Below are 22,066 nucleotides of genomic sequence, written 5' to 3'. Positions count from 1 at the left end.
CTCGGCCTCTGCAGCCCGTGGGCACATCTGAGCCCACAGGCCTGGCCAGGAGCATCGGGGGTCCCCCGAGCTTGCTCACACTGGGAACACCGCACCGAGATCGTGCTGCAGAGACCAGGTCATCTGCCCTGCCCGCCCTCCCACCGCCGGCAAGCACCGAATCTCATCCTCTCTTCCCGAAACCTCTCCTGACCCCGGCGCCTCCGTGGGCCCCCACCTCTCTGGGACCCTTGCCTGGCTCCTCCAGACTCCTCACCCCGTTGCCTCCTGTAAATGGCCGGGACACCGGGCCATCTCTCTGGAGCATGGGTCAGACCAGGCCAGTCCCCGCCCCGAGGACAGAGCCCCAAGCTCCTTGGATTGGCTTCCCTCTCCAGCTTCATGCCCACCCACTCCTGAGGTGCCCCTGTGCCTGCCACCTGCCACTCCCTCCGCTGGGACACCTCACCTTCCCAGTCTCACTGCCTGGCCTCCTGTGGGCCTCTGCGGAGGCTTTCTCCAGGAAGCCCTCCCTGATTGCCTCTTCCTTTGCTGCCCGAGCTGGGCAGGGCTCGGTCTCTGAACCCCGAGAAGGCGGGGCCCTCTGCCCTGCTCCGAGTCTGACAACCACGTGGCCTGACCGGGAGCCCCAGCCTCCCTGTGGCTCTCTTGCAGCCTGTGCTGTGACTTGATGGGCCCAGGATTCACGTGTGCTCCCAACCCCGCTCCTCTGTGCACTCGGGCCCAGGGTAGCAAGGCGGCATCTGTGTTTGCACTGCACCACCTGCCTCTTGGCTCAGAGGGACCCGAGGTCTGGGGCCCAGGCCCCACTACGTGTCCCGAGCAGCCTCAAGTCACCGACTGGCCTTTGTGCTCACCTGGCCCCCTCGGACCACACCGTCCCCTGATGGGCAGGGAGCCTGCTGGGCCTGCTGCCGGGGCGGGCTCCTGGGAGCCTCGGCAGCATCCATCATGGCCTTGAGGCCTCCTGCCCAGAGCGTGACAGGCCTGGGGGCTCCAAGGCCCGGAGCCGAGCCGGGAAGGCAGCGGAGAGCCCCTTGAGCTACATCCTCACAGCCCATCCAGACAAAGAGCTCACTTCATCCGAAGACAATGGCCCTCGGGGGATGACCGCGCGCCAGGCCCTGGGGGTGCAGGAGGGAAGGCTCAGGGCCGGGGTCCCAGGGCAGGCCCCATGGGCTGCAGGGAAGTGTCTGGCAGGCCATGCTGGCGCGGGGCGGAGGGCTTCCAGCCCAGCCTGCTGCCAGGACCTCGGGGGACCCACTCACCCTGCAGAAGGGCAGGGGCAGCACGCGCCTGGGCAGCAGGCACCACGATGCTGAGTTAAACATGACCACCCCATGCGGTCCCCATGTGGTCCCCCACCCCAAACCCTGGCAGAGAGGCCAGGGAGGGCGGGAACTCCCCCACTGCCCTTTGGCCAGCAGAGGGGCCTCTCTCAGGCCAGAGGGGGGACACAGTGCCTTCACCAAGCACAGTCCTGGCTCTGCTGGTTTCTGCCCTAGGGTGCCCCCGGTCTGCAAGGCATGCTGTCCCACTGCCTCTGCCTGCTGGGCCTCTGTGCCCAGCACCATCTCTGAGGCTAGGCCTCCAGGGGAGTCCAGACACTGCGGCCCCTGCCCCCACCAGGGAGGGAGGCAAAGTTGGCAAGTGGACCCTGACCAGAGTCTGCAGAACGAACGACCCTGCCCCGACCGGTGGCCAGCTCGGACACCGACTCTGGTCCCTGCCCTGCCCACAGCACCTCCTCCTCTCGTGGGGGCCGGGTGTCCTATCAGCAAGCCCATGGGAGCCCGCGGAGACAGGTGGTCAGCCCAGGATGGGCGCCTGCCCTGACGCGGAAGCCTTGGAGAGATTTGCTTGCATGGGCCAGAAGCCAGCACGTGGCTGCTGCACCGACCCCCCACCCCGCCGAGGGGCCAGTGAGGGTGGCACTTCCCCCAGGTGCCGCCACTGCCTGGCTGGCCCTGCTGCTCTCGTACAGCCTCTGAGCGAACTCAGCCCTCCTTCCCAGGCTGCCTCTGCGTGGCAGGGCGGGACACTCCCCCGCGGCCCCAGGCCTGCCTCACTCAGGATCCCTGTGTGCTCCAAGCACTGGCCCCTGCCCCTCCTCTGGGCATCTCGCTGTGACCCCGGCTGTCCCTATTCACTCGTCCCTGGAAGGCGCAGGAAGCAGTCACACAGTCTCTGCGGGTGTTTGTCTTGGCCCAGGAGCCAGGCCCACAAACCAGGGGCATTTCCGCTAGGACCGGGCACGGGGCTGACCTGGCCACGGCCTTTGTGCTGCTGTGGGGGGTATGGCTACCCCCTCTGAGGGCAGCGCTATGAGCATAGGACCCCTGGCCTGCCAGGCCTGCCTGGCATGTGACCCCCAGGGAAGAGTGTGTCACAGCCTTGAAGAATGGGGTGGGGGGCACGCTTGGGGCTCTGCTCCCTTCCCCTCCACACGGGAACCTCGAGGCCCCAGGGCAGGCCAGGCCTGTGCCCCGCCGTGTGCAGGGGGAGGCCTGCCTCACAGTCCCCAGGGACCATCTCGGCTGAGTCTGGCCTGGTGGGGCCTGAAGCCTTGTAACCGCCCCCAAAGTGACATGGCCAGGCAGTCCCACAGGACCTTGGTGCTGGGACCCTTTTCAGTTCAATGTGTGGCCCCCGGGACTTGCCTGTGGACCTGGCCACTTTCTGAGCAGAATTGGGGCTGCTCTGTTGATCGACTGAGCCGGCCAGGACACCAGCTGGGGACGTGCCACCCAGAGCCTGCCCAGGACCACACTCTGTACCACGGCCTGGAGCCAGGCTCGGGTCCACACAGGTCCCTCTATGCTCCTGGAGGGACCTGCCGTGGGCTGTGGGTGCACCAGGGTCTTGGGGCCGTGCACCTCCATGCACTCCCACTGGCCCAAACCTTTTGCTGCAAGTGAAATGCTTATCACTTACACAACCAACGTTCAAAGCTGGACAGAACCTTCTACTCCTTCTCTCCCTGGGGTAACGCGAGGATATCAGGAGGAGGAGATGGTGTCCCTTACTCGGGGTGACGGCTCCACACAGGCGGAGTTTTACAGGTAACAAGTGCCATGTACCGGGGTTTAAAGGTCAGAAAGTATAAAAGGCTCCCGGTGAGCGCCTCCCTCCTCGCCGCGCCCCACCCGGTCTGTCGGTCTGTCTGGCTGGCTCCCTTCCTGCCCCTCCCCCTGTGGATTTACAAGCACTTGTGAACCCCAGAGGGTTCTCACCGCCCTCGCCCTCTTCATCATCACCTTTTGTGAATTCACCCCCTCCTGTGCCGCTCTGTCTTTATGCAACAGTCCGCCCTGGAAGTGTCCACACTAGCCCCTACCTAGAGAGAACTGCTTTTTAAACACAGTTAGCGCAAGCTGCTGCTCTCTTCTGCAACCGCCACACCAGGCCAGCCCTGTTGATGCCGTCAGCTGCCCCGAGCTGAGCTTTCAGGTTCCCTTCCTTGTGTCCTTTTTCGGGTGTATCTGAGTTCCTCATCTTTGGACTCATCTGATCACCAGGCTTTGTTCCCGCTGGACAAGTGAGTGTGGGCCCGTCACCCCTCCCCAGCTCCCTGGCCTCTGGTGGCCCCGGCACTGGATGGGGGCGTCTGGAAAGCCCTGCTCACAGTTTGCCTCCTCGGGAGGCGGCAGCCGCTGCTGAACCCTCACAAGCAGCATTTGGCCGGCAACGCCTGGACACGGGCTGGCAGGGGCTCCAGGCGGAGCCATCAGATTCTGGGCCCTCAAGGGGCCACACTCTGGGGCCTTTACAGTTTAGGGGCTCAGGATCTTTTCTTCTTTTTCCCTTTGTAAATACAGTAAATTTCCTACACACGAATGAGTTCAGTTCTGACAACGTGTTCGTTAAGTCCGACCAAGTTAGCCTAGGTACCTGACTTTTCTAGACAATGCCAGACACGTGAACTAATTTAAGTGACTGGATAGGCGCACGCACATTCGCATCTTTGAGAGCTCGCGACTTGAAGGTTCGCATGTTGGAGACTGACTGTAAAAGTTCCGTGAAGAAATACAAGTCTGACTGCCACAGTCCCCCTGATTCCAGTATGAACTCAGAGTCCAGCCTTCAAGGCCTGTCAGGCCAGGTCCTCAAATGGCCCCACAGCCTCTGCTCATCACTCGCCACACACCGGAGAGACACTCAGCTCCTGCCCACCCAGAGGCGAGTGTCCACACTGCCAAGCCCTCGCTGCAGCAGCCGCTGCTGTGGGACAGGGCAGCGGACATGCTGACACCCCAGTGGCCAGTGTGGACAGGGAGATGCGCAGAAGGAGACGGTGGGAGGGGATGGGGGGTGGCCCCGGGCTGAGCTCCCTGAGCCCCCCGGCCCTGTCTCTGCTTGGGGGTCAGCCCTCTTTCCCAGGAGTGATGCTGGGGACCCACTAGCATCTGGGGCCTTACTGGCTGAGCATGAGAGGGGGGGACAGAGTCAGGTCGCTGCAGAGTGCCGGACCTGCTTCGCAGAGGTGCCCCGCCCCCTGGCCACCGGCATCCCCTTACCAGGAGGCCCTCCCCCCAGGCCCCACCCCTGCCCTCACCTGGCTTCATGGCGCTCATAACGGCCCGGCAGCTCCGCAGCACCGCCTCATAGATGGCCTTCTGGTCTGGGGTGAACTTGCCGTTGGCGGGGAAGGAGCATGTGATGTCAGAAGCGAAGCAGTAATATTCACCGCCCATGTCGAACACGCTGCCGGGAGAGTGGGGCGTGAGGCTGGTGGGACCCTCGGGGGCACCTGTACCAGCCCCAGCCACGCTTCCCTCCTGCTGGGCACTCAAGGCCACCAAACCAGAGACTTCTTGCAACACGGCCTGTGCAGACAGCAGCGTGGGGCCCTCCTACCCCACTGTCTCCTCACGGTGCACAGGCAGTCAAGGACCCAGGGGCGCCCCGGGAGGCTCCCGCTCCAGAGCAGGAAGGTTGGGGGGGGATGTGGCTGCCCACACACCACACCCTCACGGCCTCTGCGGGCCAGGCCCCTGGACGCCTGGCTGTGGGGATTCCCTGAGGGAGGGGTGGAGGTATCCCCAGGCCCCGACCTGGCCTCCACAGAGGCACTCTGACAGCGCTGCCCCCACCCCCCCAGGGGCCACCCTGCACCCAGCATGGGCACAGCTGCAGCCCACAGGGCAATGCTCATGGGAGCCGGACCGGGCCTCAGGACAGATGCACCCGCCACACAGAAGACGTGGGCTGAGGTGCGGCACCCGCCTCTCACAGGCCCCAGGGCCCCAGTGAATACCCCGACTTGGGGGCTGCCTGGCCCCCAGCATCCCCGGGCCACAGAGCAGGGACCAGGAGGCACAGAGGCGGGCGTGGAGAGTGTGGGAGGAAGGCAGAAGCGGGAGCCGGGAGCCCCTGCCGGCGGAGGCAGGGAGGCGCTGGGACAGACAGCAGGCTGCTGAGTCAGGAGGCCGGGCCGCTGGGCCTGCCCTCTGGACACCCGTGACAGGGCCCTGAGCCACGGGGCTGGACCAGAGTGCGGGGAGCCAGGCTCCCACACCCTCGCCGCCTGGCCCTACAGTCAAGGGCAGGTGAGAATCCCACCTCACGCACCCTCCACATGGGGATAAGACAAAAACGAGGGAGGGGCTGCTGGGTCCAACCTTGGCTCCCACCAGGTTACCCACAGAGAGGAGTGGGGTGCCCAGAATGAGCAGCCTCCCTGTCCTGTCTCCCCACCAGCAGGATGCTGGACAGCGGGCCCAGAGCTGGACCATCATGGGGTCAGGGTCAAGTCATGATGCTGATGGTGACAAGACAGTCTGGGGGCATCAGTTCAGCCTCAGGCCCAGGCCCCTGCGGTACCTTCGGGACTAGGGGCCCGGGAGAGGGTAGGGGCGGAGGTGGGTGCCGCTGCCCTCTCTGGGTCTGGCTCCGCCCCGTGGGGGGCAGTCTGCAGCCACTGTTGGAAAATTGGAGCCCAAGGCAGAGCCACACCTGCCATGAAAAGAGCCTCTCAAACCCCAATTCTGGGCTTCCCTGAGAGCTCAGTGGTGAAGAGTCTGCCTGCCAACGCAGGAGACACAGCTTCGACCCCTGGTCTGGGAAGATCCCACATGCCTCAGAGCCCATGCGCCACAACTGAGTCTGTGCTCTAGAATCCAGAAGTCACAATTACTTAAGTCTGTGTGCCCTAGAGCCCATGCTCTGAAACAAGAGAAGCCACCGCAAGAAGTCCTTGTACTAGAGAGTAGTCCCCGCTTGTCACAAAGAGAGAAAAGCCCTCAAAGCAATGAAGACCCAGCGCGGCCAAAAATAAATAAAATTATTTTTTTAAAACCCCCAAAGTTCAGTGGTAAACACGATGGCTCAGCCCGCATTCCAAGAGCTGCCTGCATGCCTGTCTCAGGGGACCTCCACCCTGAGCAACTGGCCCTACAGGTGGAGCCAGGGGTCGGCCCCGCGGCCTGATGGCAGCAACAGGGGATCCATAGAAACAGAATTGTTTCTAAAGGAAAGTCGTGAATAACTCGGGATCTCAAGATACTCCGCTGGAAATCGAAGTCCCCAGTCGGGCACTTTTTAATCTCCTGTCTTTTTCTGACTGCAAAACATCATAAACTGTCAACAGTGCAAGAAGCACTGGATAACAACTCAGGAGATCCTCAGGTGGTGGTGGGGAGAGCTCAGCCGAACGGCAGAGGAACTTTGGGTTGGGTCAAGGTCAGAGACTCTGGGGGACCCACCCTGGGGTGGGCCAATGTGTGTGTGTCTGCGGGGGGACTTGCGGCTCACTAGACGGGACCCGCTCAGCCCGGGTGTGGAAGCCAAGGATCCAAGGGCAAGAGGCCCCAGTAGACACGCCCAGCATCTGCTCCCCAGGACACTCTGATGCACCAGGGGGTTGGGGCTGACAGCTGTCTGCAGGTTTACTAGTGCCCCAGGACACATTCCCCTTCCCGCCAGCTGGCCAGGAGGGCGGAGCACATCAGAACCCTAAACTGCAGGGAAACCGAGGCTCTGCACACTGGCCTGGCAACATCTCAAGTCGGGGTCAGCAGCTCAGAGCCCAGAGACGGGCTCTCCTGTCCTCGCTCCGGCACTCAGCATCGAGCGCCTCAGGGCGGCCCCACATTTAGCATGTGGCTGCCGCCATTGCGGCGGCTTTGCGTCCTCCGCGGCCAGCGTGCAGGCAGGCCTGGGAGTGGAACCGCGTGGGGCCGTGGCCCAGCTTCACCCGGGTAGCAGAGCATTCTTACTTGGGGTCCTTGGAGGCAACAAAGGAAAATGGTCTGTGGTTTGTTGATTCAGAAGGACCAGGAATGGCCTGAGCAGACAGGACAGAGCCAGGGGTGTGGGGACACAGATTCCTGGGGGCCACCACATCAGAAAGAGACCTGCAGCAGCATCCCCCCAGGCAGAAAGTTCTATGGGGCTGTGCAGGGCTCAAAGGAAAACAGAAATTAAACTATTTAAAAAGCCAGGAAGCCCACAAGAGCACACCAAATGCTGGAGTCATCCGGAGCAGTGAAAACAGGCCCCTTCCCCGGGGCAGGCACGACTCCTGACCAAGTTCTCAAAAACAAAAACACGGGAGGTGGGGGTGAGCTCCCCGGCCAGCCTGGCTTTATTGTTCAGCTTCTAGAAACCTTCTGTAGTTTTTTTGTTTTAAAATCATCCACTTTAGGGAGAAGGAAGTGTACACCCAGCCAGCCAGCTCCATCCTGCCCAGCGATGCTCGGGCACGGGGCTGACGTCTATTTTTGTGCTCTCAGTTCCCTATCTCTCTGCCTTTTTTTTTTAAATCTCCCTCAGAGAGTTCCTACATGTATTAGTTATTCAGATTTCAAGTCGTTCTGGAATCCAGGGATGAAAGCCATCGCTTTTATAAATCATTTCCCCCAGTTCCTCTGTGTCCACTCCGTCCGTCCTCTGAACGCAGGCTGATGACGGAGAATTCGCTCATACTTTGGCTCAACAGAGAACACGAAAGCCCTCCTCCCAGCTGCCTGGGGACACCCACTGGGGACCCTACCATCTCTGGCCGAGTGAACGCGTTGTGATAATCTAAGCCATCTGGGGAGGTATTACACATCTCCAAGCAATATGCTGGTGGCTCATTCCTCACATGTTCATCTGGTTCTATTTCTGGCTTGGAGGAGAGGTTCTGTCTTCCGTTGGCTCCTCCCGGGCAACTTCAGGCCCGAGCTACCTGCCACCATCGGCCCACCCAGGCCCTCCCAAGATCCCCTCCGTCCCCTCTGCCCCACTGCAGGCAGAAGGCCTATGAGATGGTTCGGTCTCTAATATGAGGCCTGGGAAGAGTTTTGGGGGGAACTCTGTGATCTTTACGGCAAGGTCACTGTGTACACAGGCTGCAGCTCTGGTTTACTCTCCAGGGCTGTGGCCTCGCTCTCAGCTCTCTCTCACCCCAGACAGGCATGGTACACACGTGCCCACGCGTGTGCACTCACTCATAGATCTATTCACCGCAGTGCACCATTTCAGACCCCGACTTGCACCTGCCCCAGTCGGCGTTCTGGACCAGACTGGGGGATTTCTGAGCTGCAGGAATCTCCTGCTTCCCCTCCAGACCTCAGCCTGAGACAGAGAGGAAGGTGAACTGGTGACCTTCCCACTGGTGGTGGCCACACAAGGCCCACGGGTCACCCGCCAGCTCCCAGCCAGACCTTCTGGGTGGTGCCGAGCCCTGGGACAAAGGCCTACGCTCAAAGTCCTGGGGCTGACTCCCCAAGCCGACCTCTCCCCACTGCCTTCTGGGCGTCCCTGCTCCCCATCCCAGCCATGGGATGGGTGTGTGGGGCCCGGGCAGACAGGAAAGTCATCCAGGCAACCAGCCCCAGGAGCCCCAAGCCAAGGGTCGGCACGTGCTGCGGGCCTCCCGTGTGTCTGGATGGAACTGCTGTTACCTTTCTGCGGAGGACGTGGGGAGCGGCAGAGCCCCAGTGCAGGCCACGACCCCAGGAAGGACGTTCCGCGGTCCCTAGCCCCACATGTGGGTGGGACGTGGCGGCCGCCCAGCCCCGGGGCTTCCTGCCGCCACGGGCAGTGGCCTCCCCGGGGTCGGGGGAGGCGGTGAGTCGGCGTCACGCGCACAGCACATGCTTCGTTCCACTTTTCGGTAAGCAGTGTCCCATGGTGTCTGCGAGCACCCCGGCTGACCGGGTGCTTTCACACTGTGGGTTGTGGCGTCAACCATGTGGGATGCAGGGACAGCAGCATAAACAGGCAACACAGGGCGGACCCCACGGTGAGGGCGCTTGGTTATTGTCAGGCGTATCCGCTTGTGCGGTACTACGTTAGAATGCAAAGGCTGCTTCAACCCAGACGGCAGGTTGAAGGCCACGGCCACTGGTCTGGACAGATAGCTGACCAGGGCCTGTGCCTTCCTGAGTGTGTTCTCTTGCCCCCAGGACTGGGGCATGTCCCGAAGACCATCAACTCCTCAGGATGGGGCCAGCTGGTGACTGTAAGGCCCACCAGGCTCCTCTGTCCATGGGAGTCTCCAGGCAAGAATACTGGAGTGGGTTGCCATTTCCTTCTCCAGAGATGTCCTCTAAGGAGACAGCAAAGTTGGGGGAGTGGTGTCCTGGGCTGGGCTTGGAGGAAACACTTGTTCTCTAAAGCTGACCAAGGCTTCAGGCACCAAGACAAGGAGGGACTTGGAGACCCCTCATTGCGGCCCCTCTGCCAGCTGGGGAGGAGACCCAGGCATAACTTGCCTGCCCCCAGGAAGCAGCACACAGATGCCAGACAGATGTCAGACCAAGGGGCCCCCAGGATCAGGCAGAATTGTTCCCACTCCTACCAGAGGAGCCCCAGAAATGCTAAGGGGACTGCTTGGGCCCCGAGTGAGCAGCAGGCACCCAAAGCCTGTGGAGGTGGGGGCGGATGTCTGTGATGAAGATGCAGGCTATAGCCCCAGGCACGGTGTGATGGAGGTAAGGAGGAGGGCGCTCCCCCAAGCAGTTTAAACTAATGTCTAGTCCACATCAAACCTGTGGAATGATCAGGGAACTAACTGGAGAGCAGGGCAGACAACCCACTACAGTATTCTTGCCTGGAGAAGCCCACAGACAGAGGAGCCTGGCAGGCTACAGTCCATGGGGTCGCAAAGAGTCGGACACATTTGAAGCGACTTAGCACGCTGAGTGGCTGCTGAGTGGGGTTGGGACAAGCCTCTCCCCCACTAACCAGGCCAGCCACTCGCTCCCAGGCCCCAGAACACAGAGAACACAGCCAGCAGGGATGAGCCTGGCCGGCTGGCATGTCCTGAAACAACGCTGCCCTCTTCTGGCCAGTGCTGGGAGGTCCGGCTTGCCACCAACCAGCCACATCCTGCCTGCAGCTGGGCAACCCAGGCCCGAGCATGCTTCGACTGGGGCATCTAGAAGGTTCTGAGGGTGGCCACTGGGCTCCCTACCCCAGGAACCTCCCCCCTGCTACCTAATCAAATGGTGGGAGAGGGAGGCGGTGGCAGGTGAGGAGGGGTTGTCCTAGCTGTTTTCCAAATCAGAGCCCAGTGGAAGCAGACCCTGGACCCTCCCCACCTCTGCCCTCTGGGGTGTGCCTGCTGCGCCCAGGGGGAGGCGGGGAGTCTAGCACAAAAGAGGGTCCAAGTCTGGGTACATGACTTCCTTGGGGACAGTGGCGCTCCCTGGCCCATGGGCAGGGCCCTAGCCCTAGGTGCCTCCACCCACCATGGAGGCTCTGGGAGGACGGGCCAGCGCTTGAGGGCTCAGATGACGACGGAGGACGATGAGGACGGTGAGGACAATGACCTCGCCTCCACAGGCTCAGGGCTGATCTGGTGGGGAGGGGTCTTCCGGGGCTCCCACCCAGGAAGACTTCTGATGGCTTCAGACACGGTCTGCTGTGTCAGCTTGGGAAGGGTATTCATCAGAAGTGCACCACACTTCTGGGACCGTGTTTTAGAAGGTCTGCTTGCTTTTGTCTTAAAACAAAAACAGAAAGCAACTAATGGCTTAAGAGGAGAGCGACTTAGTGATGGGGTTCATGGAGAGCCCTGAGGGCCACAGCAGGAAAAGGGCTCTTAGAGGCGACAGCAAAGCCCTGGGTGGCCCCACAAGAGGCTGTGTGCCTCTAAACCAGCCGAGAGGGAGGTCCGCGGGGACCCGAGGCCACATCAAAGTCCAGTTGTCGTCCCCCCCACACCCTCGGATCCAGGCAGAGCAAGTCTGGCAGCATCCAGCTGAGATAAACGGGGGTGGGTGGGGCTGGTGTGGTGTGAGGAGTGGTCCTCAAAATCCCCTTCTCAGCTCTTGGGTGATGCCTCTGACATGGAGTAAGAACCAGTGCATCTGATAAACAGGCCCCGATTTCCGGGCCCAGCTCCCAGGCAGCACCTGGTATTGGAAGGACAGAGGAGTGGAATGCGGCGCTGGCCAGCTACATGCTCTACCCGGCGCAAGCCTCGAGGACGGTTTAGGGGCTAAAAACAGAGAGCAGGCAATTACATGACCTGAGAGTTGTGTGAACAAACCGGGGCCGTCTTGCGCTGCGCTGGGGCCTCTTGCCTCCAGTATCTGTCCGGAAGCGCTGCTGGGAGGCGGGCCTCGGGGCACAGGTGTGCTGCTGGCTCTGGGAATTCTGGTGTGTAGCAGCAATCCCACCAGGGGCCCCCTGTGCAGGCTCCATGCTCAGCCTTATGATCAGTGAGTCCTCCCGGGGCTGGGTGCTCTCATCCACAAAGATGGATGGAGAAACAGGCTCAGAGGGGTGATCACTCAGCTGGGCGGGGGGCGGGGGGCGGTGCAGGGATTTGAGCCAGGGACCTTCTATGCTCATCACCACACTTCTGGGGCTGGAGGGAGAGGGATGCCCTTCAGCATCCACTCCCCACCTTCTCCAGCAGAGTCTGACTGCCCTGGACCAGCTCCTGGCCCCCAAACAGCCCCATTCCTAAATGTTAAAGATCTCTGGGGCATTTTCACCTGACCTCAAGGAACTGAGACCCAGAGCGTACCACAGGACGGGCGCCTGGAGAACAGTCGCAGCTGAGAGAGACACTCAGGTTCAGAAAAATTCTACACCAGGCTCATATTTTGGTTTCATACCTTATGATGAAGTGCTGTGACTTTTATGTTGGGATAACAGTGATTTATTATTTACGGAACACAGTAGGCGCTCGGCAGATCAATTTCAATAAAACAATGGATTATAAATGCTGCCAGCAATCTGGCAGTAGCAGTAATCAACAAAACATGTTGTTCTAAATGCTGCATAATAAATTGACTATAATAAACTCATAATTATTCTACTGGCTACATTTCAAAGTTAGCACTAGAAAAATAAAATCACCCGTTTGGGCTTGGCATTAACATCTGTGGGATTCTCTGGATCACTCCTGACTCTCAAGCAGCAGGAGACTTGGGTGCCACACGCTGCCCAGGAGGGTCGGGGACACAGCATCTGGATGCATGGAGGCCTGATGCATGGCGTCCCTAGGCAGCCAGGCCCCAGTGTGCCAGGCGCCCCCGGAACACAGCTGCAACAAGCCTCTCATGGGTGAGGACTCTCTTGGGACAGAGAGAGAGGAGAAGCAACCACTTCCTCCGGGCTGTGTGAACTCACAGAGAAGACAGACTCGGAGCCACATGGCCCCGGCGCAGGACCCTCCGCAGGGACAGCTGTGGCTGCTCGTGTGACCTGGGCTCTGCCCGCCTGGGGACTGGGTTCCCACGTCCTGGCTCAGCCAGAGCAGGCTGCAGAGTCAAAAGCATTAGGACACGTTCTAGGAGGCGTGAGTCCCTGAAGACACCAGTTGGTCTCCCTTTGGGGCCACCAGTGACCCAGCTGTGGCCCAGAGGGCAGGCCCCCCCGTTTCCTTAGTCTCCAGCTGAGTCAGGTTGGAGGCAGCCGACCCCTCCCCCAAATCCCTCTGGCTCTGCACCCGGACGCTCCGTGGGTCTCAGTGGCTCCGCTACATGTCCGGGGTTGGGGGGGGGGGTCTGGTGGGAGGGGGAGACACCCACCTCATGGGATCAGAGTGAGCGAATCTACATCATGAGCGGCACCTTGTGTCAGGCAGGGCCAGAACCCCATCCAGGCTGCTGCATGCCCTTGACCCCCACGCCAGGAAGGGCTTCAGACTCTCCGGGGGTGGAGTGATCAGTGAGCGGGGCTGCAGTGACCTCTATGACCACGCTGGGGTCCCCCTCTGTGTGCCCCTGTCCCCGTCCTGGGGGCCCAGGCTCCTGGGACCGTGTGTCCACCAGCACTTGTGGTCCTGACACGTCCCTGACACTACCCCTCGCAGGGCTGAGTGCTGCGTGCCATCTCCACCAACAGACAGTAAACTCAGGCTCAGAGGGAACCCGGAGGCTTTGCTTCCTCCCAGAAGCCTGAGCTGGGCTCCTGGACCCCAACAGGGTCCCGAGCCAGAACATCCCATCCAGCTACTGACCCCGGGCGAGTGGATACCACAGCCAGTGGTGCTGGGGCGCCCTGGGGCAGGGGGCACCCTGGGCTTGGGTGGGTTTCTGAGAACACTGGGCAGTGACAGCTCGGAATGGGGTGTCTCTCGGCTCAGGTCCCCTGATGGCTGTGGGCGAGGGCCCCCCATGCGCAGGTTCCCCAACTCCCAGGCTGAGGCCAGGTCCTGGCCAGTGTGCAGGCATGACCAGAATACGAGCGTGGGGTCAAAACCTCACAGGATGGCACATATGAACCGAGGCGGATGAGGTGCCGGATGAACTGGTGCTGGTGGGAAGTGGGACAGAGGGGCTCAGCTGCCTTAGCAGCAAGAGGAAAAGGACCAAAGGACCAGGTAGGGCAATGTGCTACCTGATGTGAAGAACTGACTCATTAGAAAAGACCCTGATGCTGGGAAAGACTGAAGGCGGGAGGAGAAGGGGATGGCAGAGGATGAGATGGTTGGATGGCATCACCGACTCAATGGACTTGAGTTTGAGTAAACTCCGGGAGTTGGTGATGGACAGGGAGGCCTGGCGTGCTGCGATTCATGGGGTCGTGAAGAGTCAGACACGTCTGAGTGACTGAACTGAACTGAGGCCAATGTGCAGCAGCTCTCCTGCCCACACCTGCGGATTGGTGGCCATAGTGAGATGTCTCAAGGGCAAGACAGGAGGCCCCGTGGAACTTGTGGCCTCTGGGCGGCTCTCAGCCTCTGGCCTGGACTGGTCCTGCCCGACGTCTGGGTGGTGGAGAGTACGGGCGGGGAATACAAGTGCCCATGAGCTGAGGACAGGGAAGCTCCAGGTCAGTAGGGTGTCCATGGCCCCTGCCGAGGCCAGAGGGGCCGCTCAGAGTGGAGGGGTGTATGCCCAATGGGAGCCCTACACACTGGGGAGTTGGAGGCTGTGGGGCCTGCCCACATATGCTCAGTCAGGAATCCATGAGGAGCGGTGGCATGTGGGCAAGCAGTCCTGAGGGCCAAGCACCCCCTCTGACCTCCTGAACAAGTGGCCGCTCATGCCGAGGAGTCGAGAGGCAAGAGCCGGCAGGTTCAGAGGGCGGGGGACTCCCTAGGGGTCTCCCTTGCTCCAAACTGGAGACTCGAGCTGGAGACGCGAGCACGGTGGGTGCTGGGTCACAGGGCAGGTCCTCCTCTGAGGTGGGGCCTTACCCTCACAGCACTTGGCCCCCGCTCCCCTCTCAGGGCCTCCTTGGTCCTGGAGAGGAGACAACATGGAGGACAAAGCCTCGGCGGAGAAGTCTAGACCCAGAGCAGGCCCAGGGACCGTGCTGTGGCCAGCCTTCCCGGGCTGGGGCCGAGGGGCCCCCATCAGCCACGCCTGGGGTTGGGTCCCACCTGGGCCCCACGATTCACACGCCAGCCAGGGCGGCTGTGGGCTGGCCCCACTCACCACATGTCTCCGTCTTGGATGGTCTTGTCGTTGGGGGCCCCGGCGTGTCCGTAGTGCAGCACGGCTGAGTTCTCACCACTGCGGAGCATCAGGGGGAAGTCAAGAGCCCATTCGCACCCAGCGGGCCCCGGGAGCGGTACCATACCCTGCAGCAGAGGCCCAGGGCCAGGTGGACCCGGCCAGGAGCCTGAGGCGGCCCTGGCGTCCTGCAGCCACAGAGCTGGCGGCTGGCCTCTGGGCTGCTCAGGTAGGTGCCCTTGGGGCTGAGGATGTGGGCCTGATGTGGGAGCAAGGGCCTGCAGGCCAGGGGAAGGGACCCCAAGGAAGCCGGGCGTCCTGGTGGCTAAACGGGGAGGGGAGGCCCACTGGGAAGGGCCGGGACTGTGACGGGGCTACATGGAGATTGGCTGGGCTGGGCCAGGGCCGCAGCCAGGGAGCCAGCGGCTGCCCGCTCCTCAGCTTGACAGCACTTCCCTAATGAGCGATACCTTTAAGAAAAAAGGACTTTTTAGTCTGTCCAAAGGAAAAAAAAAAAAAAACCACCTGTGTATAATATTTATGGCCCCGTTCAGGAGTCTCAGGAATCATAAAAGTAGAAATAATGATTTTTCTCTCTATCCACCAGAGAAGAACATTTCCAAGGACTGAGATGTTCACATGTATTATTCATGTGCCAAGGACGTGCACGCCAGCAGAGCTGCCGGCTCCATCCTGGCTGGGCAGAGGCCTGACCCTCTGACCCAAGGGGAGAACACAGGGAGATGAGATGGGGTGAGCCTGGGGGACTGGGAGCCCCCCCAGTCAGGACGTGTCCCTCAAAGACACACAGGCCTGCAGGCTCACGGCTATGAGCTGCCCCACATGCATGGTCACTTCTACCCTGGGCCTGCAAGCCCACCAGCCAAGTGCAGGTCACACACACACACACAGACACACACTCACGCACAGAAGCCCCTGCCCCCAACCACATGCCACACACACACACAGAACCCCCTGCTCCCAGCCACATGTCACACACACACATGCACACACAGAACCCCCTGCCCCCAGCCACATGTCACACACACACACACAGAACCCCCTGCCCCAGCCACATGTCACACACACACACGCGCGCACACAGAGAACCCCCTGCCCCCAGCCACATGTCACACACACACATGCGCGCACACACACACAGAACCCCCTGCCCCCAGCCACATGTCACACACACACACACACCACACACACACAACACACACAGAACCCCCTGCCCCAGCCACATGTCACACTACACACATGTGCACACACAAACAAACCCCTGCCCCCAGGCACATGTCACACACACACACACACGCGACACACACAATCTAAGCACAGAACGCCTGCCCCCCAGCCCATTCCACACACACACCAGCACACCAAGCACACACAACACACAGAACCTCTGCCCCAGCCACAAATTGTCACACACATCACGCGCGCACACACAGAACACACACGCGCCACAACAGAAACCCCCTGCCCCCAGCCACAATGTCACAAACACACAACAACACACACACACACAGAACCCCTGCCCAGCCACATGTCACATACACACACACAACACGCACCACACAACCACACACACACACAGAACCCCCTGCCCCCAGCCACATGTCACACACACACATGTGCACACACACACACAGAACCCCCTGCCCCCAGCCACATGTCACACACACACACACACACGCACACACACACACAGAACCCCCTGCCCCCAGCCACATGTCACACACACACACACCTACAGTAACAGCCCCCACGGCAGAGCCCCAGACCCACCCGTGGCTGTGCTCTTCCCCACACAGCCACACACACGCACACACACATAGCCACACACAACCACACACACACATGCACACACAGCCACACACACACAACCACAGCCTCCTGCCCCGATATAGCTCCTTCCACACACCCTGCACACAGAAGCCGTCATAGTCTGGGGTCATGGCCTGGTCCCCACACACTGGGAGCTGCCTGTGTGGAGGAGGCAAGGAAGGCCGGCCCCAGGAGGAGCCGCCAGCAGGACATGGGATGGGAGGGCAAGGCTCCCCTCTGCACCCCGAACTGCCCAGGGCGGGCAGGAAGCAACCTCCGCTCCCAGAGCCTTAGGAGCGGGGAGTGACTTCCAGGCTTATGAGGTGCCGGGGGCAGGAGAGCAAACAGGTGCGTCTAAGCTGGGGGATGGTGGGGTCCCCTCACTCCCCCCCAACCCCCTCTTGCCATCATCCCCACGTGGCCCAGGTGGCTGCTTACCTGCCGCAGATGCAGGTGTAGGAGCTATGGCGCATGCCGCCCCGGGAGTAGCAGTAGTGTTCGAAGAGGCTGCGGGCGAAGGAAGATGGGTCAGAGTGGGGTCACCGGAGCACGCGCGCCCCCTGCCCCCGTGCAAATCCTCAGCCCGGGCCTCCCTCGGCCGTGCCCACAGGAAGACCTGAGCTCCGCAGTGTGGGTCAGTGGCTGGTAGCCTGGAGGACACGGGCCACTGAAGCATAGAGGTCAGCGCAGAGAGGGAGCAAGGCTGGGGGAGCCGGCCACTTCCAGCGCCAGCCTTTCGGGCCCATCGGGAGGACAGGTCTGGTCCTGTGGGGAGATGGCCTGGGGTGGGACCCCCTGTTTCTGCAGGGCTGGAGGGGGCATGTCCCTGTGACTCCCTCCTCCAGAGGTCACATCCTTCCCCCACCAGGCGGGGCTCGGTGCACAGCCAGGGAGGGATGAGAGCTCTCTGGACCCCAGTGCGGGACTCACCCGGGGCCCCGAGCCTGACCCTGGGGAGGGGTGCGGAGGAAGAACAGGGGCTGCTGGGCTCTGGCCTGGGGACTGGGGATGGGGGGCAGGTCGGTGTACAGACGAGCAGGGCTGGGTGGGCTCTGGCAGGGGGAAGAGAGGCAGAGTCTGGGGGTAGGCACCGACCAGTTGGTCCCCTAGACAAGCTCCCTCTCTGAGCTGGGGAGTCCAAGAACAAGGTCTGGAGGGAAGATGAGAGCCCAGAGCAGGTAGCTGGCAACTGGGAGCCCGCCTCCAGGCTGCGCCCAGACACAGTCAGAGCCAGTGGAGGCCTCTGGGAGCTCGGCTGTCAGCAGAGCCCAGCAAGCGCGGGAGTGGAGGGTGAGAGGTCAGAGGATGAGCCAGCCTCAACCCTGTCCCCCTGGGGCAGATCCTGGGGGTGACTGGTGGACCAGACCCGCCACATCCACAAACGTGAGCAGCGTTTGGAACCCTCGGGAGACCATGCTGCCCAGGGCTCTGCAGAGGCCGGGTCCCTGCCCCTGCCCCTCACCACACACCCCAGGACCTGAGCAGGTAAGAAACTGTCTGGGCATGGACTCAGGGTGCCAAGGGCCCCGCCTCTGCAGAACCCAGTGGGGAAGGGGGAGACACTGGGGGGCTGCCCCCGCCCCCTCCCTGAGGCCTCGCCAGAGCTTGGCCCCAGTTGAGAAGCAGGTCCAAGTGGACCCCGCCCCACCCACTGACCACCAGTTGGGGGGAGACCAACCACGGGGTGTGCTCAGAGCCCCGAGGCCGCCTGTGGGCATGCTAAGTGGCAGTTCTGCCTGCATGTTCTGGGCCTGTTTAAGAGAACGTCTGAACGGAGGAGTCTAATCTTCAGGCACTGTAAACACAAATTATGTGTAATTGTTATGATTGGGTATAAAGTAGTTGTTATGCAGGAAGGGTTCTGCTCTATTCAGTCAGCTTTCAGACTTGCTTTACAAATCTCACAGGATAATTGGGTATCTGCAAGTGAAATATTTCCTCAACACAAAAGAATCCAGGAACTGCCAGGGAGGTGAGGAAAGCCGTGTGAGGTACGAGCCGCCCCCACAGTCACAGTGGGAGCATTCAGGCAGCTGCCGCCGACCTCAGCCTCGGTTACTGAGGCCACAGGACAACTGGGCCAAGCCCGGGCCCCACAGCGGCTCCACACGGCCTGCCCAGATGCTGGGGCCTCAGACACCGGGACTCCATGCAGCTGCCCCCCAGAGACTGGGGGATGCTGACCGGCCATGGAGCCGTGGGGCTCCCCTGAGCCTTGGGGGACGAGGCCCTGCCCAGACACAAGCAGGTCAGGGGGCAGCAGCTGCTCTCCGGGTGACGGGGGCAGACGGGCACAGGCAGAAGGGCGGCAGATGAACAAACCAGAACTGCTAGAGCAGCCTGGGGGAACGGGCTAACACTGGCTCCCCCACCTGCTTCCAGTCTCAGCAGCGGGCACTGTCCTGCCCTGTAATCTACTCAATAAAACAGCCTTCATCGCATGCTCGGGCTCCCACTTAAGTAAAGAAAAGCCTTTTAGAGAAAATGTATGGCTCACGGAAGTGGCAGACTAAGGAAGGGCCGACCCAGTTTTCATCTGCTAACTGTAGCCGGGGTTGCCTCTGCCAGTCACACGATCCCACACCCGCAAGAAGAGCCGCAAACACCAATGCTGGAAATCCAGTCTCCCGCAAAAGGGCTCCAGTCCTTCACACTGAACTTCAGCACCTGATCCTGTTTCAGGGGAACTTGTCTGACATGACACAAGAACCACCCGATGCAATGGGGGCGTAACAGATACAATAGGCCCTATTTTTGCTCACACCCCTCAGGGAACCCCTCTCCCCAGGAGCTCAGCCCTGGGCTGTGGACACGTTCTGGAGCAAGTGCTGTGGCCCAGGCCCTAAGTCTTAACATCTTTCTGATTTTCAAGGGGTGGGGGTGCGAGGATGCTCCAAACTGGGGCTACAGGCTCGACGTGAGGCTCCTGAGTGGCCCGGTCAGAGCTCAGCAGGAACGGGTCTGGAGGACAGATCGCAGCAGCAGCAGAGCCACCTCGGTCCCGACGGATGGCTCCCAGACCAGGCGGCAATGGGAGGACGCTCCGTAAAGACCCACTCGACCTTTACAGAAAAGACGGCAAACTGTGAGCCAAAGAGGGGCCAGCTGCTGCGTAACCGGAGGGGCCGACTACTGATGACACACGTCCACGGCTGAATTCGGCTGTGAGCTACCACTGAGCCCCTCCAGAGCCACGATGAGATGAAGGCAGAGTCCGCGGCCAGAAACCCTCTGACCCCCAGCCCGCAGCGCTGAAGATTAAATGTGATAAGCAGAGCCATGTCCGTAGGAGAAGCAGGGAGGTGAGGCCAGAAGAGGAAGCTGCCGGTCTTGCAAGCCTGGAGGGCTTGGCATTCATTGCTACATGGGGACAGCGAGGAGAGCTCAGGCAAACCAGAGCTGGGGGCCAGAACTGAGCTCTCCCCTGACATAACGCCAGGGGCGGGGCAAGGATGCACCCTCTGCGAAAGGACAGACTTGGAGAAAATTCACCAGCATCTCAGGATGCAATGCAGAAGTGTTCCTGGGCTCTGCGAAAAAACAGGGAAGGTTTCCTCAGAATTTGCAGCATAGGTCTGTCCTCCATGGGGTTCAGGTTCAAGGGTGAAGGACTTACATGGTTTTGGAAACCCTGAAGCCAGGAAATCAACAAAAAACTGAGTCCCTGACCGGTGATACCTGGAGCCAAACCGACAAAGCCAAACTGGTTGGCCGCACCTCTACCCAGGCAGGAGAGCACACATGTACAGACATACGTTTACATACATGTAAATACATGTACCCACACATATACTCACTCATAGGCACGTATACACAACACACGCACTGGAGAGGAACTCGGGATCTGAAAACAGTCCACAGGAGCTGTCAGACACTGCAAGCAGCAGGCTGAGACGCAGCTCCCCAGAACTCCCAATAACAGAGCAAACAGCAGGCTGAGACCTGCCCTGGCACCAATGTAGCACCACCAGGGACAGAGGACAAACCCTGGCCAGACTGGGGCCGCTGCTGCTTTCCCACCACGACCCGGCACAGGCCCAGCCAGCATGAAACACCCAGTAGCCTCCTGTAGCCTTTGGTGTTTACGACCATCCTTCGGGGGAAGGAGAGGGTTTCCGACTTTGCTAATGAGGAAAACTGCGGGTCAGCGTGGTGATGTGCTATGGTCAGAGAACCTCTTGAAGGAGTCCTGTGAGCCTGGAGTCCATGCAGGGTTTCTGACCCTGATGCCTCTAAACCTCAGGTCTGTCAGTGATGGGGGCGCTGGAACAGCAGCTGCCTGGGCGGGACAAGGCCCTCTGCTCCCCAAACACCAGTGGTGGGTGATGCTGTGCTGGGCCTTCCAGGGCTCTGGACTCTGGGCTCTGTGCAGGGAGCCCAGACGGAGCGGGAACGGGTCTGCTAGGACACATGGCCCACCAACCCCAGGGATGGCCAGTGGAAAGCTGGAGCTGGTGCTCTGGAAGAGGCCCCTGGGGTGCGAGACCTTGGAAAAGGAGAACCCGCCGACTAGAGGCAAGGGCGGTTGCAAGGATGGCTGTGGTCGGGGAGCGTCAGGGAGAGGCCACTATTTCTCCCCCGGAGAGAGTGGCCTTATCAAGGTATGAGATAATTAGCATTTTAATTGGGTAATTGGGAATTCTGAATTGCCTATCTTGTATGAGGCGTGACTGAGGACATAACATGACATTCAATTAACAAATATTCCCTTTTATTCTTGACATGCTCAATTAGTTGGAGCTTTTGAGTTCCTCAACATCAATTCCTGGATAAAGCGCTATATCCTCTCGGCTGTCAAAGCCCTGGCTGCCTCAGACTGCTAATCATCAACACATATAGAGTCGGCATTATACACATATGCAATTTTAGACATTTTCTACACAAAAGAAAAAGAGAATGACAATCACCCATAATCAGTTCAGTTCAGTACAGTCACTCAGTCGTGTCCAACTCTTTGTGACCCCATGAACCACAGCACACCAGGCTTCCCTGTCCATCACCAACTCCTGGAGTCCACCCAAACCCATGTCCATCGAGTTGGTGATGTCATCCAACCATCTCATCCTCTGTTGTCCCCTTCTCCTGCCCTCAATCTTTCCCAGCATCAGGGTCTTTTCAAATGAGTCAGCTCTTCACATCAGGTGGCCAAAGTATTGGAGTTTCAGCTTCAACATCAGTCCTTCCAATGAACACCCAGGACAGATCTTTAGGATGGACTGGTTGGATCTCCTTGCAGTCCAAGGGACTCTCAAGAGTCTTCTCCAACACCACAGTTCAAAAGCATCAATTCTTAGGTGCTCAACTTTCTTTATAGTCCGCCCATAATCTTCTCCCCACAAAATAACCTCTATCACATATTTTCCTGAACATCTTCTCAGACACTTCTAAAC

General features: G+C 60.4%; 1 protein-coding gene across 1 annotated transcript in view; it reads right to left on the bottom strand.

Annotated features, from left to right (window-relative positions):
• PEPD (peptidase D) overlaps positions 1-22,066 on the bottom strand; it is a 117,884-nt gene that overhangs the window by 7,468 nt on the left and 88,350 nt on the right. Inside the window, exons 10-12 of the mRNA XM_043437544.1 lie at positions 17,115-17,183; positions 14,829-14,906; positions 4,556-4,704 (exon numbers count right to left, since the gene is read on the bottom strand). Of these exons, the coding sequence (XP_043293479.1) occupies positions 4,556-4,704; positions 14,829-14,906; positions 17,115-17,183 (296 nt within the window). The remainder of the gene's footprint in view (positions 1-4,555; positions 4,705-14,828; positions 14,907-17,114; positions 17,184-22,066) is intronic.

Source organism: Cervus canadensis, chromosome 18 (assembly GCF_019320065.1).
Source record: "Cervus canadensis isolate Bull #8, Minnesota chromosome 18, ASM1932006v1, whole genome shotgun sequence".
NCBI classification, from domain to species: Eukaryota; Metazoa; Chordata; class Mammalia; order Artiodactyla; family Cervidae; genus Cervus; species Cervus canadensis.
The sequence above is the reverse complement of the archived record's forward strand: the minus strand, read 5'-3'. Positions and strand labels throughout refer to the sequence as shown.